This window comes from Agelaius phoeniceus, chromosome 2 (genome assembly GCF_051311805.1).
Source record: "Agelaius phoeniceus isolate bAgePho1 chromosome 2, bAgePho1.hap1, whole genome shotgun sequence".
Classification (NCBI taxonomy): Eukaryota; Metazoa; Chordata; class Aves; order Passeriformes; family Icteridae; genus Agelaius; species Agelaius phoeniceus.
The window spans coordinates 793,563-811,126 of record NC_135266.1 but is presented as its reverse complement, the minus strand read 5'-3'; the positions used below and the strand labels follow the sequence as shown (position 1 = coordinate 811,126).

At 51.8% G+C, this 17,564-nt stretch overlaps 2 protein-coding genes across 7 annotated transcripts in view; both read left to right on the top strand.

Moving 5' to 3' along the window:
• Positions 1-2,890, top strand: part of ITSN1 (intersectin 1) — a 117,800-nt gene extending 114,910 nt beyond the window's left edge. For all 3 annotated transcript variants that reach the window (XM_077192746.1, XM_077192741.1, XM_077192732.1), the window contains one exon: positions 749-2,890. In XM_077192746.1, the coding sequence (XP_077048861.1) occupies positions 749-897 (149 nt within the window). In that variant the 3' untranslated portion in view covers positions 898-2,890. The remainder of the gene's footprint in view (positions 1-748) is intronic.
• A 9,981-nt stretch (positions 2,891-12,871) lies between these two features.
• Positions 12,872-16,205, top strand: DNAJC28 (DnaJ heat shock protein family (Hsp40) member C28). Of its 4 annotated transcripts, XM_077192721.1 has the most exons (4): positions 12,872-13,157; positions 13,821-13,886; positions 14,050-14,203; positions 14,862-16,205. In XM_077192721.1, the coding sequence occupies exon 4, from the start codon at positions 14,912-14,914 to the stop codon at positions 16,007-16,009; it is 1,098 nt and encodes a 365-aa protein (XP_077048836.1). In that variant the 5' UTR covers positions 12,872-13,157; positions 13,821-13,886; positions 14,050-14,203; positions 14,862-14,911; the 3' UTR covers positions 16,010-16,205. The 4 variants fall into 4 exon arrangements, with proteins under 4 accessions (XP_077048836.1, XP_054511139.2, XP_077048826.1 ...); XM_054655164.2 differs by lacking the exon at positions 13,821-13,886 and having other exon boundaries at positions 14,050-14,200; XM_077192711.1 differs by lacking the exon at positions 13,821-13,886.
• Positions 16,206-17,564: the final 1,359 nt, after the last annotated feature.

The following is a 17,564-nucleotide window of genomic DNA, read 5'->3' as shown; positions in this document are numbered from 1 at the left end:
AACAGTAGCAAAAATGAGCCCAGGATCCCAAGCCCAAGAGTCATCGAACAGTTTGGCTTAAAGGAAAGGACCTTAAAGATCATCCAGTTCCAGCCCCTTCCATGGGCAGGGACTCCTTCCACTATCCCATGCTGCTCCAAGCCCTGTCCAGAATTTTGTATCAGAAATGACAGACATACTTATGTATTTTTGGAAACAAAACAGAGATACACACTTTAGTTAGAAACACTTGAACACTTCCAGGGCTGGAGATTCCACAGCCTCTCTCATTCTTGTTTCATAAGCTGGGATGAACATGTGGAGCATCACAGGTGTATTTTGGAGTCACAATCTCTCAGGCAGTGTTTGGGTAGGACTTGTACTGGCTCATTGACCTCGTTGCTGGGCTGATGACCTGCTTGGCTCTGTCATCTCCAGCAGGTTCACACTCAGGTTTAACTGAGAACTTTGGCCTTTGGCTTTGGTTATTTTATTTTATATCATAAAATCAAGAATTCCCTGAAGCGAGGCAGCTGTGAATTCCATAGTGGGTTTTTCCACTCATGGGCCCATTTAGTTTTAATGCTGCTGCTGTTTAACATGGTCTGGCTAAATGCCCTGCTATGCAGCTTGGCAGCCTTTGGCCCTCTTCAAGTGCACAACTAGAGTAGGACTGGAGGCTTGTTGTCTCTTTTGCTGGGTGTGGGTGGAAGTTCAGGTCCTTCTGCCAGCTCTGGTTCCCTGAGCATGCTGTGTTTCTGCATTCCAGACTTTTTGGGCAGGACAGAGATCCGTGTGGCAGACATCAAGAAGGATCAGGGTTCCAAGGGACCAGTTACAAAGTGTCTCCTTCTGCACGAAGTTCCCACGGGAGAGATCGTGGTGCGCCTGGACCTGCAGCTGTTTGATGAGCCTTAGGAGAGAGGGGCCAAGGTCAGAATTCAGCCAGAGGTCGCTGCAGGAGGCGTCTGCAGAAGCTGTCACCGAGTCCTTGCTGGTGTGGCATGAAACTACTGCTCGCCCTTCACACGTCAGAGGGTTATCAAAGCAAACAGGAGCAGCTTTGTGCCTTGATAATTCTCACTGAACACACGAATCCCAATTTAGTGAGGAGATCTCCCTCAATCTCTCTGTGTGGAACTTGGCGTTGGTTTCCTGGGCTGGTGAAACAACCCTGTTGTTCCTTGTGCTGCAGTGAGGATAGCTGGCAAAACACATGGGTGGCTGTGCTTGCTCCAGCTGCCCTGCTGTTTAATTCTCATGGAGGAGGCAGTGTGGGTGTGTTTTGGAGGCTTTCTGAGGGTTTTCCCCTTCAGGAGTTCTGTGCCTATTGCCTAGCAGAGTGGTGTGTAAATGTGAGTGAGTGGAAGGAGCAGTTTTGCAGCAGGAAGATCTTTGAAGGTCTTCATGATGGTACTGAAAAGACTTAGAAAATAAATAGTCTATATCTATAAACAGAGAAGATTCTATTAACATACCACTTCATGACTTGTGTTGCCCCTGAAAATAAAAGCTGTCCAGGCCTTCTGCACAGAGATGAATTGCACTCCAGAAGAGCCCAGCCCCCGGTCCCTGTGGAAGTTGCTGTTGTCCCCAGGACTGTAAGTGCTGGGGCAGGAAGCCAAGGGTGAGGCACAGAGCCCTGCTGGTGTTGTGTGTACCTCCCAGGTACTCCTTCACTGCTGCTGCTCCCAGGCTGAGCCTCACCTGCACTGGGGGAGAAGAAACCAGCGTGGCTCCAGCTCAGGAAGAGAAGGTCCAGCCTGCAGGGCCTGGTGTGCACAGCAGTGGGTGGTGCCCAGGTACAGAGCTGAGCTGAGCTCTCCTGCGTGCAGCCAGGGCACGGGGGCTCAGGGCATCCCATGGGGCGGCTGCTGGGTGTCACCAGAGAGCTCGTGGTGCTGCTGCAGAGTGGGGAACCCAAAGCCATCCGGGCAATGCAGGGCTCTCCATCCCTTTCACTCCATGGATAACAACGTCCAGGCCCACGTCCCTGTTTGGCAGAGCTCCTGGGCACAACGTCTGCTTTCCCTCAGGCACACGTGTGAGTGCCCTGCTGAGTCAGGACTCGGGGGACAGCACATCCCTGAGAGTCAAATTCCTCTTTGTTCTGCTTGGATTCCTTTTGTTCCTGCCCTGCCATGCATCCACTGGTATTTTTGTAAGGAGTTCATTCCGGATGGGAGGTGCCAGCCCATGTCATTCGCATGTGAACGTTCTCGTGGAGCTGTTGTTAGGTTTTGGTGTTCCTTGCATGTCCTTTCAGTACTGGTTCCCACCTCTCCTGTGTCGGCGGTGTTCTCTAGCACTCCAAGTCTTATTGGTTTCCATTAGGAAATTAGGATATATCCATAACAGGTAGGTAGATCAGTATGGTAATAAGTGTAAACTGTGCTGGGAAGTGTCTGTGTATTATAATTTCCTAAAAGACCACTGTAATGTTTCAAGCAATGGGAAGGAAAAAATGTATGTTGGAGGGACAACAAAGTTTACATTTCATACTTTTCAGAATCGCTTTATTATTTATTTATTGAAGATAGTGTAGAATTTTGTATCAGAAATGACAGACATACTTATGTATTTTTTGAAACAAAACAGAGATACACACTTTAGTTAGAAACTTTCAACTGACCACATTTTAGAGGGAGTGTGACTTCCTAGGCATGCATTTGTTTACCACTAACTGGCTGAAAACACAATTAAGAGAACTTTAAGTTTCTATTTTTCAATGTTGTTAAGAAAATTGTTTCAATTAAAATATGTAAATAGTACTAAACCCATGCTTTCCTAATTCCATATCAATACATTTTATTAAATATAATGTATATGAAAATACACATTGTTGTGGTAGGATAAAAAAAGTGATAAAATCTATTACTGGAGTACCATTAAATGTCATTGTCTAACCTTTTATTGCTGTCCTAATTTTACTCAGTGATGCCAACAAGGTGAACATTCATTTCAGTGTTTCACAAGTAGCATCGCTTTGTTTGTTAATAGTGTCATTTCACCAGCATCAATTACAGTGACAGCTGAACCGGCCAACAGGACAAAAAAATCTCATGGCTGGAATGCAGGAACCTTGGCCAGGGTTTGGAGGGAGCCCCAAGGAGCTGCACCTGCCTGAGGCTCATTTGGTGCTGGAAGTGGGGGACCCTTCACTCAGGGGCCCCTCTCAGACTGCAACCCCCGTCATGGACATCAGAGAATCCCAGAATCCCAGACTGGTTTGGGTTGGGAGGGACCTCAGAGCCCATCCAGTGCCAGCCCTGCCATGGCAGGGACACCTCCCACTGTCCCAGGTGCTCCCAGCCCCATCCAGCCTTGGGCACTGCCAGGGAAGTGCTGTAGCAGCCTGTAGGATTGTCCCGTTTTGGGGAACTGTGACAGCCCCAGCGCTTGGGATGTGCCACTGCCCCTGGATGCACAGCACTGCTGAACTCCTGCCAGAGCCAGGCTGGAGTTTGGCTCACAGAGATCCAATGAATCCCTCACAAGCAGTGCCATGCTAAAGGGGAAGCTCAGCCTGTCCCTGTGCATGGAGGACAGGCTGTGCCCATGGCCTGGTCACTGCCCTTGGACAGTGTCACTGCCCTTGGAGCTCGGTGGCACAGCAGCACTGCTGGCTCCCCAGACACAGCTGTGCCTCCTGGAGTCACACAGTCCCAAATCCCTGGGGCTGGCCCAGCCCTGCCAGCCCCTGCAGTGCCAGCTGTGCCCCATGGGCACCTTGTCCCCAGCCCAGAGCACTCAGTGCCACCTGCAGGGGACACCTGCAGGGCTGGGCACTGCAAAGCTCCCTGGGCAGCCCCTGCCAATGCCACACACTTGGAAGTGCTGTAAAATAAAACCATCCCCAGGCTGGCCTTGGCTCAGAAATGCTGAGAGCCTGCCCAGGGCAGAGCTGATGGAAAGCCAGGCTGGAAAGTCGGGAGAGGCTGCTCAGAGCTGGGGAAGGGACTTGGGCACCTGGGAGACAGAGCCTGGCTCTGAGCTGACACTGAGCCAAATAGCTGAGTGATTGCAGCAGGTATTTTTCTAGATGCACTTAATTATTCAGCATTTTCTCAATGTGAAGTTTTATGAGGGCACTTTTTCAATTCTCATTTTACAGTTTTTTTACCCTTTAAAAATAATTCAATCACTTTTTGTTATTACGTGTGAGGAGGATTGGGGTGGGAAACATTGTGGGTAATGGAGTTTTTTCTTACATTCTCAAAACTGAGTTGTGACAACTCCAGACTCTGACTCCAACAGCAGTGCCTGGTTCCAGGCTGCTCTGCTTGTCACAGTGAGATCTCAGTTCATTCAAATCCAGCAGCCAAAGCCCTTGGAACAGAGAGAAGCTGGGAACCAGGAGAAATTGCTTTGAGGGTTTGCTCTGTGTGTACATTGCACATCTGCCCTTGCTTTGTTCAGCCTCTCCACTCCTGTCCTACGTGCACATTGCTGTATCCAGAGTTCAGTACATGCTTATAGATATATATGTGATTTTTGTGCATACAGTACAAAACCACAGCTCTGTTGTCATTGTCAAATACAGAGGAAATCTCACAGAAAAGCGTTTAAAGGCATCCGGTATTGTTTGTTCATTTAAATATTTTAAAAGAAGGAGTGTCCTCAGGAAATTATTTTTCTGTATGTAGGATATATTTAGGATCTCATTAAAAAAATAAAGAACTGCAGTAAGAGTCTGTTAAACGACCCTAATTACTTGATAGAGTTGTGAAAGGCTCTGCTGTGACTGTGGGTAATTTCCTTGGCTGCCTGCAAAGCTGTCAAGTGTCACTGTCCCTGGGTTTAGGGACCAGGTCTGGGATCTGACAGTGCTGTGCAAGCAAAGGGAACTGGGGCTTCCTCCAAGGCCCCATCAGCCCCTGGGTCCAGCTCCTGCCCTGAGCACAGGAGACGGGGAGAAAGAAGAAATAGGGACAGAGCTGAAGGGTCAGAGCTTGGTGAGCAGCAGGAGCTCTGCCCTCCCTCCATCCCCCAGAAGTGGCTGGGTGTCTGAAGGGTGATGGATGGCAAGGGAAATCCATCCCAGTTCCGGGAGCTGCTCCATGGGAAAGGGACTGGGGTGTGACACAGGAGGGGGAGAAGGTTGGGTGTGGGACCATGGTGCTGGTCCAAGGGCTGGCCCTGTTTCCAGCCCTGCTCTTCAGGGAATCACAGGATGCTCTGGGGGGTCCTCAAATCCCACCCAGTGCCACCCCTGCCATGGCAGGGACACCTCCCACTGTCCCCAGTGTCCAACCTGGCCTTGGGCACTGCCAGCCCCAGCTGCTCTGGGCACCCTGTGCCAGGGCCTGCCCACCCTCTGAGAGCTGCTGCTCCCTCTTCCCCATCTCACCCTGGCTTTTTAGTGCACATTTTGCCAAACAAATGGTATGGAGTAGTTTCCTTTTCTTTTTCTCTTTTAAGAAAATCAGAGAAAAATTCTACTGTCTGTAGAATTTGTATGATCCTAAAAATTATGAAGGCATTATAAAAAATTGTCTGGCAATAGAAGATAAAGTTACCCTTTCTTTCAAGAAAATGCAATTAATTTGTATTGTTGATTTACAGCACATTTAACTATTCTTCAGTGAAATATCTGTACTGTGAAGATGGCTCCTTTTGGTTTTTAAGGCATTTGTAACAGGTATGCATTAGGCAACACTGTTTCTCATAATGCAGTTTTAACTGACTTCAGTTGCTGTGAATGTCCTGTTCCCTCAGTCCCTCCGGGTTAAACAATTCTATTTACAGACAAACTATAACTAAACAAGAGTCCCTAAACTGTGCCCCCCCTGTGTGAGGCCTGGTGCTGCTCCAGCTGTGGTGGCACAGCTGGTGTGGGGCTGTGCAATGTGGGACACAGCTGAGACTGGGCTTGTGCAAGTGAATGATGCAAGAATAAATGCAAATGATGCAAGAATAACTTTTAAAGTTTACCTGTGTGCTGTCACATTTCTGAGAAGTGCTGGAGAAGAGGGAGATGGAGTCAGGACATCTGCAGATGAGTCACTCTTCTCTCAAGCTCTGACCTCTGCTCCTGGCACAGGGACAGCACCCAGGGAGCGGCTGGAGCTGGGCCTGGAGGGATTTAGGTTGGATTTCAGGGCAAGATTCTTGCCCAGAGGGTGCTGGCACTGCCCAGGCTGCCCAGGGAATGGGCACGGCCCCGAGGCTGCCACAGCTCCAGGAGCCTTTGGCCAGCGCTGCCAGGGATGCCCAGTCTGGGCTTGCTGGGCTCTGGGCAGGGCAGGGCTGGCACTGGGGGATCCCTGGGGGTCCCTCCAGCTCAGGACATTCCATGATTCCATGACTATTTATGCTGCCAGCACCTGCCTTGCTCTCGAGGTGGACCAGGCACAGACAAGCCCAACTGGGAAAAGCAGCATTTTTTATTAATGTGTTGTGATCACCCACCCAAAAGGGGAAGGAAGCACCCAAGAATCATAAATGTTCAAGGACAAAAGCAACGATAAAAGTCAGAGCATCCACAAAATAAGCAAAAAATTCTGTTAAACACTTATGATTATTTTAGCAATGTATTTATATTTTGTTAATTTGACTTACTGCTATACAACTGCTACATTAATCTCTGACCTACAATAAAAACACATGGCAGTGAGTTTGGGATAAAGGGAAAGGGTGAAAGGGCAGAGGGGAAGGAAAAGATGAATTATAAAGTGACAGACAGAAAGAAAGACAAGGAAAGAAGGGGGAAGAGATTATCACTCCTGGCTCCAGCCTGGTTCTGGCTGATGGGACATCACTCCTGGATCCAGCATGGTTCCAGCTGGCAGGATGTCACTCCTGGATCCAGCATGGTTCCAGCTGGCAGGATGTCACTCCTGGATCCAGCATGGTTCCAGGTGACAGGATGTCACTCCTGGATCCAGCGTGGTTCCAGGTGACAGGATGTCACTCCTGGATCCAGCATGGTTCCAGGTGACAGGATGTCACTCCTGGATCCAGCGTGGTTCCAGCTGGCAGGATGTCACTCCTGGATCCAGTGTGGTTCCAGGTGACAGGATGTCACTCCTAGATCCAGTGTGGTTCCAGGTGACAGGATGTCACTCCTGGATCCAGCGTGGTTCCAGGTGACAGGATGTCACTCCTGGATCCAGTGTGGTTCCAGGTGACAGGATGTCACTCCTAGATCCAGTGTGGTTCCAGGTGACAGGATGTCACTCCTGGATCCAGCATGGTTCCAGCTGTTGGGATGTCCAGGGTCAGGGACTTGGTGGGGGTACCCTTTTATGGACTGGGTTCCCCACCCTGAAATGGGTTTCACACCTCTATGCAAACCAGGCCTCCTGCACAGTCTGTTCTTTCAGACCCTTCTGGAAAAGGGTCGGCGGCTTTGGGGGTCTTTGTGCTCTTGGTCCATGGCCACCTCTTGGCCTGAGTCCTGTGCCTGCAGTGCTGGGTTGCGCTGACCTCCAGGAACCACAACGGGGACGTTTGTCCTGCCCGAGTGCTGCTCTGCCTCCACCTCCAGGCCCGGCCTGGCACTGGTGTGGGCGCTACTCCTCCGGCTCTGCTGCCAGGCAGGGACACCAGAACAGCCCCAGCACCAGCCGGGGACACCGGGACTGCCCCCGCAACAGGCGGGGACACCGGAATGGCCCCAATACCAGGCGGGGACACCGGAATGGCCCCCGCACCAGGCGGGGACACCGGAACGGCCCCCGCACCAGCCGGGGACACCGGAACGGCCCCAACACCAGCCGGGGACACCGGAACGGCCCCAACACCAGGCGGGGACACCGGAACGGCCCCAACACCAGCCGGGGACACCGGAACGGCCCCAACACCAGCCGGGGACACTGGAATGTCCCCCACACCAGAGAGGGACACCGGAACGGCCCCCGCACCAGGCGGGGACAGCGGAATGTCCCCCGCACCAGAGAGGGACAGCGGAACAGCCCCCGCAGTGCCCACCTGAAGCGGGAGGGACGTTTCTCAGAGTGCTGGCTCCGTGCCTCTGTCACCTCCGGACCGAGAGGCTTGGGGGGCTCCTCCTCCTCAGCAGCTGCCAGCTTGGCACCTGTGGGACCCCACAGGGCAGGAGAGGCGCTGGGCTCATCAGCACAGGCTGACTTTGCTGCCACCTCTGTGCCCACATGCCTGGAACAGCTGGGTCCTTCCAGGGGGTCCTCATCATTCACCAAGCCCAAGGGTTTGTTCCAGATGTTGTTCTGGATGGCTTTGTCCCCTTGAGACACCACTGGGACTCCTTTGGAACACACATTGTCACCAACATTGAAATCAAGAGATGACGTGGAGTCCAACAGCTCTTGCCTGTGGGCCTCCACCTTCTCCTTGCCCTGTTTCAGATTGGACAGTCCTTGGTGTCTGTCAGCTTCATGCTCTTCCTCCTCCTCAGCATCATAATCGTTGGGGAAATTGGCTTCCAGCCAATCCAGCACCATCTGATGCTTTGACACTCTCTCCAGTGCTGGCAGTTTAGGTGACAAGCTTGAATTGCTGTCCATACCACCGACCAGCGCCCTCCTTGTCAGCTCTTCATCCTCACATTCTTTCCAACGGGAGAGCTCTTCATCCTCATCCTGTTCCCAATTGCAGAGCTCTTCATCCTCATGTTCTTCCCAATGGGAGAGCTGTTTATTGTCATCCTCTCCCCATGGGGACATGTCTTGGACATCATAGTCTTTCCCAAACCACAGCTCTGTCTCGTGTGTGACATCTGCTGGGGACAGCTTCTCATGCTCATAGTTAACCCCTTGGGACAGCTCTTTGTCACTGTCACTGTTCCCCTGGGACAGCTCTTTTTCATGCTTCTCTTCACCCAGGGACAGCTCCTTGTAACTCTTGCTGTCCTCTCCAGAGAGCTCATTGTCACCTTCCACTGGGGACAGCTTCTCGTCATTGCTGTTTTCCCCTGGGAAGAGCTCGATGGCCTCTTCCAATTTGGACAGCTCATGGTCACTTGTGCTGTCCTCTGGACCAACCTCGATGGCATCTTCCTCTGGGGACAGCTCCTCATCAGTTGGGCCATCCCCTGAAACCACCACAATGTCCTCTTCCACCGGGGACAGCTCCTGGTCACTTGTGCGGTCCCCTGGAACAACCTCAATGTCCTCTTCAACTTGGGACAACTCCTGGTCACTTGTGCTGTCCATTGGAAAGAGCTCACTGTCATCTTCCACTGGGGACAGCTCCTGGTCACTCTTGCTGTCCCCTAGAGAGAGCTCGTTGTCATTGTTCTGTCTCTCCAGCTCTGTGTCTGTGAGGCTGCACCCCATGGCTCGAGCCCCCGAGGGGATGGGCAGCACAGGCAGCAGCTGCCAGCCCGGGGACACACGGGCTGTGCCCTCCTGGGCCACCCTGAGCGGGGGCAAGGACACCCTGGGCACGGGGGTGTATGGCTGCCAAGCACAGCGGCTGCAGGGCCGGGGCTCCTTCTCCCCTGCACTCCCCAGTTCTGGGCCCTGTCTCTGAGCATCCCTGGGGCTCACCAGGCAGGGCAGTGGTGTCAGTGGTGACAGCGCTGGCAGAGGTGGCAGTGGTGGCAGTCTGTCCCCACAGAGGGACAGGGCCCGGCTCCAGCTGTGCTGTGGCACTGCCTGCAGCTGCCCGAGTTGCACCTGTGGGACCTTGAGGTGTTTGGGCTTTCTGGGTTGTACCTTTGGCTGCCCCAGGTGATCTGGTGGCAGCTTGATGGGCATCAGTGAGGAGCAGTAGGGGGATGAGGATGAGGAGGTGTGGGATGGAGACTGCTCAATCGGCAGGACAAAGGTCCTGGCCCTGTCCCTGCACTGGCCTCTCCTTTCTGCCTCATCCCTCACTCTCATCCTCCTCTGCACACTCAGCAGTTGGCCTTGGGCAGGATGGGAGTTGGGGTTCCCATTCTCCCTGTTCATTTGCTCAGTAATTTCCATTGCTCACTAGTGCAGACAGACACAGGGAGCTGCTTCCTGCACAGAGAGCGGCTCTCCTGTGACTGGGCACCGCAGGGCTCTGCGCCCCTTAGACACCCTCAGCCAGGGCCGGGCTCCCTGATGTCACAAGGCTCTCTGGCCACCAGCACGTCCCACATCACAAAGGGCCCCGACACCGTGTGCCCGTGTGCCCAGGGGCTGGGCTGGGCTGGGGCAGCATCGCCACACGGCTGAGCCTGGGCCAAATCCCCTGTGCTGATACCGGGGCCAGGGGTGTGCGATGGGACACGAACCACACGGGGTTCAGCCTCTCCGGGAGAAAGAAACGAGTGTTTGAGGCTATTTGGGAGAGAAAACTGCTCTCGATGGCACTCATCAGTTATACATGGGGCTCAAAAGCCATAACAAATACTACAAAGGTATAATTAGAAATACATGTGGCTCAAAAGTCATAAAGAGGTAGTTAGGAGCAACATCTCTGCTTACAAAAGAATTACGAAAAGAAGAACTATGCTATAAAATACTTACACAGTTTTTGTCAGTTGCTGTTCTCATTCTTTTTAAACTTTCAAATTTGTTTCCTGTGCTCTTCATTCTTGTGGAAACATTGAAGCAAAACTGAGCAGCAGCAGGGAAACACCAGCAGCTGGCTCCAAGGCTGCAGAATGGCTGTGCAGCTCCCGCAGCACTGCCACGCTCCAGCCGTGCACAGAAGCCCCTCTCCTTTCCCAGGCTGCATGGCAGCACACCAGCAGGAAAATCAGAGTTCCTCCTGATTTCCTAGGCTTGCCCTGCACCACTGATCCAGAGCCTCCTCCAAGTGTGCTGAGTGAGAGGAGACAGATCAAGTGTGCTTCTGGATCATCTGTTTGCTCTCCCATTTTCCCACTCCTGAAACAGTGCCAACCTGCAGGTGGGACCACACCTGATGTCCCCCAGGCCTCTCCTCTGGGCTGGAGCCCTGCAGGGCAGCTCCACCATGAACAATTCCTTTTCCCATTGCAGGAGTCTCCTTTGGTGTGGAAAAGAAAGGAAGGAGAATTGGGGGTCTCCTTCTCCTTGTCCATCTTCTCAATAATTTCTGTCATCCTCCAGCACAGATGGATCCAGGGAGCTGCTTCCTCCAGACAGGCAGCAGCTCCCTGGGTGCTGTTTGCCTCCTTTGGGACAGTTCCCTGGAAGTGTCCTGTGCCCCTCAGCAGAGCTCTGCATCCTCATCTGCTTCCCACTGGGAGAGCCCTTTGTCCTCACCTGCTTCCATGGGACATGTCTTGGACATGGCAGTCTTCTCCAAAGACAGCTCTTTGTCATACTCGCTGCCTTCTTGGCAAAGCTTCTTGTTGCTGCTGTTATCCTGTTGGGACAGCCCCTCGCCACTGTCACTCTCCCCTTGGGACAGCTCTGTCCTGGCCCTGGGAGGCCTCCTGGTCACTCTGCTTGGCCCCTGGGGAGAGCTGGGTGGCATTTTCCCTTTGGACAGCTCCAAGGCACCCTTGTTATCCCCAGGGGAGAGCTCAGTGTCACCTGCCCTGGGCACTTGTGTTTCTTTAGTTCATCCTCCTACTATTTGTTCTCTTCCCACTGGGACATTGAAGACAGACACCTCCAGCAGGAAGGTGCATGCAGCAGGGTTCTGGGACAGGGATAACCCAAGAACACCACAGGAACAACAACTGTTTTGTGCCTTCTTGATTTCATTAAACATTTTCCTGTTGGAAAAATGAACAGGGGCAGCTCTACGTGCAGACCAGCCTGACTTTTGTCAGTCCCTGGGCTCACACAGAGGAAGGAAAACTGTGAGCTGTTTAGCTGTAATGGGATGAAGAGTTTTCATTGTGGACCAGGAACTGCTGGGTATCAGCCCTCTCTTTGCAGCAATTTGTTCAGCTTGGCAGAGGTGAGGCATGTCCTCACTGCTCTCACAGCAAGCACTTCAATCACAGAGAGCAGCCTTAACTGGCAGAGGTTTCTCTTTACTCCCACTCCCTGTCTTTCCTCCCACTCCCTGCTGCCTCGATGCAGAGCTCCCCAGCCCACCTGAGCTGTGATGACCATGCACAGCCCCACCATGGCACCTCTCCTCACAGCCCCACCATGGCACATCTTCCCTCACATCCCACTATGGCACATCTCCCCTCACAGCCTCACCATGGCACATCTCCCCTCATGGCCCCTCCACGGCACATCTCACAGTCCCACCATGGCAACTTTCCTCACAGTCCCACCATGGCACATCTCCCCTCACACCCTGCTATGGCACATCTCCCCTCACAGCCCCATCATGGCTCATCTCCTCTCACAGCCCCACCATGGCACATCTCCCCTTACAGCCTCACCATGGCACATCTCCCCTCACAGCCCTTCCATGGCACATCTCCCCTCAGGGCTCCACCACAGCACATCTCCCCTCACAGCCCCTCCATGGTACATCTCACATCCCACCATGGCACATCTCCCCTCACAGCCCCACCATGGCACATCTCCCCTCACAGCCCCATCATGGCACATCTCCTCTCACAGCCCCACCATGGCTCATCTCCCCTCACAGCCCCTCCATGGCACATCTACCCTTACAGCCCCACCATGGCACATCTCCCCTCAGGGCTCCACCACAGCACATCTCCCAATCCTCCATGGCACATCTCCCCTCACGGCTCCTCCATGGCACATCTCCCCTCACGGCTCCTCCATGGCACATCTCCCCTCACGGCTCCTCCATGGCACATCTCCCCTCACGGCTCCTCCATGGCACATCTCCCCTCACAGCCCCACCATGGCACATCTCACAACCCGCCATGGCACATCTCCCCTCACGGCTCCACCATGGCACATCTCCCCTCAGGGCTCCTCCATGGCACATCTCCCCTCACGGCTCCACCATGGCACATTTCCCCTCACGGCTCCACCATGGCACATCTCCCCTCACAGCTCCTCCATGGCACATCTCCCCTCACGGCTCCCTCTCCTCACGGCTGCGGCGCCGCTCGGGCGCCCCCTGGCGGAGAGCGGGGACAAGCGGGACCCTCTCCCACCCTGTTCCCTTCCTTCTCCACTTTTCCCCCCTCTCTCTCCCTCTCCCCGCCCTACTTCCCTATCTCTCTCTCACTCCCCATTCCCCGTCCCTCCCGTCTTGCCCCCTTTGTTCTCCTCCCTGCCCGTTCCTTCCCCTCTCTCTGTCCTTGGGCGCGCGGTCACAGCCGCGGCCCGTCCCTCCTCTTCCTGCGGCCCCTCCTCTTCCTGCGGGTCCGTTACCGGCCCGTTCCCGGGGCCGGCCGGCGGCGCCAGGTGAGTGAGGCGGGGGCGGGCCGGGCTCCAGGTGCGGGACCCCGGGGAGCAGGGAGGGAGGGAGCGGGGCTGGCTCCTGGGGGTCCCAATGCATCCCCCCTTCCCAAATCCCAGCAGGGATCGCTGCGTTCACACTGCCAGGGAGTAACCATCCTTTCCCAGCCGGCCCCCTCGGGGGGTGAGGGTTCTGTATATGGATCTTAACAACAGGTTTATTAAAATCGGGGCTACCGGGTTATGAGAAAGTCACTTTCGGAGCAATAATTGAATTTTAAAAGTGTGTTTATTGATCATTCTCTTTAAGTAGTAGTTACATGGGATTTTATGGCCGTATGAAAATTAGTAGTTATCTTTGTCCGCCACCCAGACGGAATGAAATCACTGGGTCATAAATAAAAGGTGTTAATGAGCTCCATTATCACAAGCTGATGACTTAATGTTAATGCCTTACATGGATCAAAGCCAGCTGAAAACATTGAGGATTGATCCAGTCCCAAGTACTTGTCCTTTTCCTTCTCTGGGTTAGGGCAGAAGGGCAGTATGGTTTGTGCAGAAGATGTAAATGCTGCTTATTCTGTGATTAACCTTGAGGAGTTGATTTGACCTAGGTTTTGTTTGGAGATGGAGTGAGCAAAGGAGATGTTTCCCTCTCTGTGTCTTTAGGTCCACTGATCCAGCATTTCCTTAAGGATTTCCATGAGTAAAGAAGAGTTGGCTGATGTGTGACTGGTGTGTCCAGTTAGTGTTATATACTTCTACTTTGATTTTACACAAGGACTGACTTTGTCACCTGCTGAGGTGCTGTCCTGGCTGTGTCCCCAGATAACCCAGAATCACTGGAATTGCTGACACAGTGACATACTCACTGCTATTGATCTGTTCTGAATTCCAGGTTTATGTCCCTGCCTGACACCAGCGAAGGAAGTTGGCCACTGCTGGGATACAAAGGCTGACCTAGTGAATCTATAACCTGAGTGCTGATCCAGATGTTGCTGTGAAATGCCAATAATGTGCTGCGATGACCTCCTTTGCCAGCCTTCCAGGTCGTAGGTCTTGATCCAAGGGAGTAGGAAATTGAGCTGTTGCTGAATGTAGGTACAGAGGAGAAGGGAGGGGTTTGTTTCAGCAGTTATTGCTCAGCTTCAAGCTTATTCCCAGTTTACAATGTTTGCTGAAAGGCAACAAAATAAATAGTAGAAGAATAAAGGCGATAAAAATGCTTCCAGGGAATTCTGCAATGCTAAACAAACCCATGCTCCTGTTGTCATACCAGGAAAAAAGTAAATTGTGAATTTTCATTTACATTGTAATACTACTATTTTAATACTAATTAATTAGAAATGTAAATTAATGACTTTAAGCTTAGGGAGGGCAGGACTGGATGGGATGTTGGGAATCTGGAATTGTTCCCTGGCAGGGTGGGCAGGCCCTGGCACAGGTTGGACACTGGCAGTGCCCAAGGCCAGGTTGGACACTGGGGCTGGGAGCAGCCTGGCACAGTGGAAGGTAGCACTGAATGGGCTTTTTCCAACCCAAACCATTCTGGGATTCTGTAACTTCAGTAACAGTCTGTGAAAGAAAAAAATACTGCTAAATTTCAGTAGGGATTTCTTTAATATATCAGGCTAAAGATAAGACTCATGCCCTGGAAGTTCTTTTAAAAATAGGATATTTAACATGATTTTTGTCTAAATGTGTCTGTAGGTTCTTTATAATGTAGCTGCATGTGAAGAAATCCCCAGTGGCTTTGTGTCATGCTGAGTAACAACATGGGGCACTGTTTCGTGGGACGGGGAGCCATGATCCCAAGGAAGCTGAAGCCATTTCTCTGCAGGATGTTGTCGGGTTACAAACCCAAAAGTGACGTCAAGGACTCTTACAAAGTCCTGGAGCTGGAGGAAGGCTGTTCCCTCGACGACGTCAGGAACTCCTATCACAATCTTGCCAAAAAATACCACCCGGACAGCAGCTCCGGCATGGCCGACTCCAGGGCCTTCATACGGGTGGAGGAGGCCTACAGGGTCGTGCTCGGCGACCTGGCAGCCAAACAGAAATCAGACTCCGGCGAGGAGGAGGAAGACCAGTTCAAATCCAAGTCCCTGCAGCACAGGCACTACCTGAGCTTCGAGGGCGTGGGCATCGGCACGCCGAGCCAGCGGGAGAAGCAGTACATGCAGTTCCGCGTGGACCGCGCCACCGAGCAGGTGCTGGAGTACCGGCAGCAGCGCCTGGAGAGCCGCTACGCCGGCAGCGACCTCAGCCGCGCCCAGGACGTGCGGCAGAGCAAGAAGGTGAAGATCACCCAGGCCGTGGAGCGGCTGGTGGAGGACCTCATCCAGGAGTCCATGGCCAAAGGAGACTTCGACAACCTGAGCGGCAAAGGGAAGCCCTTGCAGAAGTTCTCGCACAGCCCCCACATCGACCCCATGACCCACAACCTGAACAGGATCCTCATCGACAACGGCTACCAGCCCGAGTGGATCCTGCTGCAGAAGGAGATCCGCGAGACCATCGAGCGCCTGAGGAAGAGCATCGTGGCCTCCAGGAGGAAGCTCGGGGAGCCCATGACGCTCTCGGAGCAGAAGCAGTGGGGCCGGGTCTGCGAGCAGTTTGCAGAAGACATCAGGAAGTTGAACAAGAGAGTTGACAACTTCAACCTGGTGGTGCCCATCCTGAGCAGGCAGATGGTGCATTTCAGCACCGACAAGGAGATCCTGCGAGCACGAAAGACTTACGAGGCTGTCGTGGAAAAGGCTTCTGATTCGGGCACGAAGGAAAACGGGGGGGAAGAGGGCAAAAGGTTTGGGTGGAAGTCTTCTCTCTTGAAGTGGTTAAAACTTGCACCGAAATAATTTCACACTAATTCCTCTTGCCAAGGTTTTTGAAAGCACTTTATTAATGAAATATAGCACTAGAGAAATTTCAGGTTCGCTGGAAATGTCAAATCCACGCTGTTACACTACTTGAAGGAAATTTGGTTGTGTGATGAGCATTTGCATTATAATAATTGAGTTATTTTAAAATATTATTAAATGAAATGTGCCAGTTTGGGTTGTGGTAGAGTTAATTTTTCTCATTGTTAGTCTGGGGCTGCGTGTTGGGTTCAGGCTGGAGGCAGTGCTGACCATGCCAGGGTGTTTTTATTGCTGGGCAGGGCTTGCACAGCACCTTTTGTGCCCTCCCCACCTGCCCACCCCTGAGCAGCTGCTGGCTGGGTTAAACCACAGCAGCAACAAAGCAGTTCTTCTCTTGCAGGCCATTTTCCTTCTGCTGAAATCCAAATTAATGTTTCACTTCAGCACAGTAATCACTTTTAACAGGCTCTTTTCACTTCAAAGAGGAAATGGAGGCATAAGAAAAACACATTAAAGTGGAGGCAAACGTCTTGCTGTGCCCTGTTTGACCTTTGCTCTCTTGTTTCAATACTTACAACTCATGAATTTTTGGCAGGTTCTCTGCATATTTTTTAGAAGTACATTCGCCTCTTCAAGGGTAGATTCAGTAGCTGTGAAGGGAGGGTTATGGATGTCTTGGCTTGGAATGTACATGTGCACAAGTCCATTTTTGCATCTTTTACAGAGAAAGAGGTCTTGGAAATTTATTTATTGGTGAACACCCCCTGCAATGGGCAGGGATACCTTCCAGCTCTGTGTATGAATGTTTATTTCCATAATTTATTCTTGTTTATAACAAAACTTAATTAAAGATACTGTGAATTAAAGATACTTTTCTGAAGGTCCTTTGACATGGTACTCTCGAAAACCTCACATTTTGATTCACGTTAGGATCTGCAGGAATTGGATCAGAATTGCTGTTCAGACAAATCCAGTGGGAGATTTCAAGAGCAAATCCACTTAATGGCACAAGGGTAAATAGAAACCAGTTTGCAGGAAATGGGACCCACTTTGGCTCACAAAGAAACATCAGCACTTCCAATACCAGAGGTGCCATAAAGAGTGAATCAGCAGACTGAGGGATTTTTGTGTTCTTATTAAAACCACTTGGGTTTAAATGGGGCAGGTGTGATCTGACTGAGGAACTTTAAATCAGCCTTGCACTGATGCCATCAGAACCTGCCAGGCACAAATATTCACTTCTGCAACATTTACAGTGATGATGGAAAAATAATTTCTACTTTAATGTTCCCCAGGTGTTTAGAGGAGTTCAGTGTTTCAGAGCTTGTCTATAATTTTGTTGCTCTTAAGAGCAGTGTTGAGTGAATACTAAGGAATATCAACTACTGCACACAGAAAATCCAGGAGAGAATGGCCTTCAGAAGAAATTTTTTCTGGCTGACACTGGACTGTTAATTTGAATTTGATAAATGTTATTTTATGACTGTGAAAAAGGGTGCAATCATTGCTGACCCCAGATCCAAAACCACGTTGTTTATTCTCAGAACTTCCT

Excerpts from the sequence above, each read along its gene's own strand:
- DNAJC28 (XM_054655164.2), top strand. The coding sequence starts at position 14,912 with ATGCTGAGTAACAACATGGGGCACTGTTTCGTGGGACGGGGAGCCATG.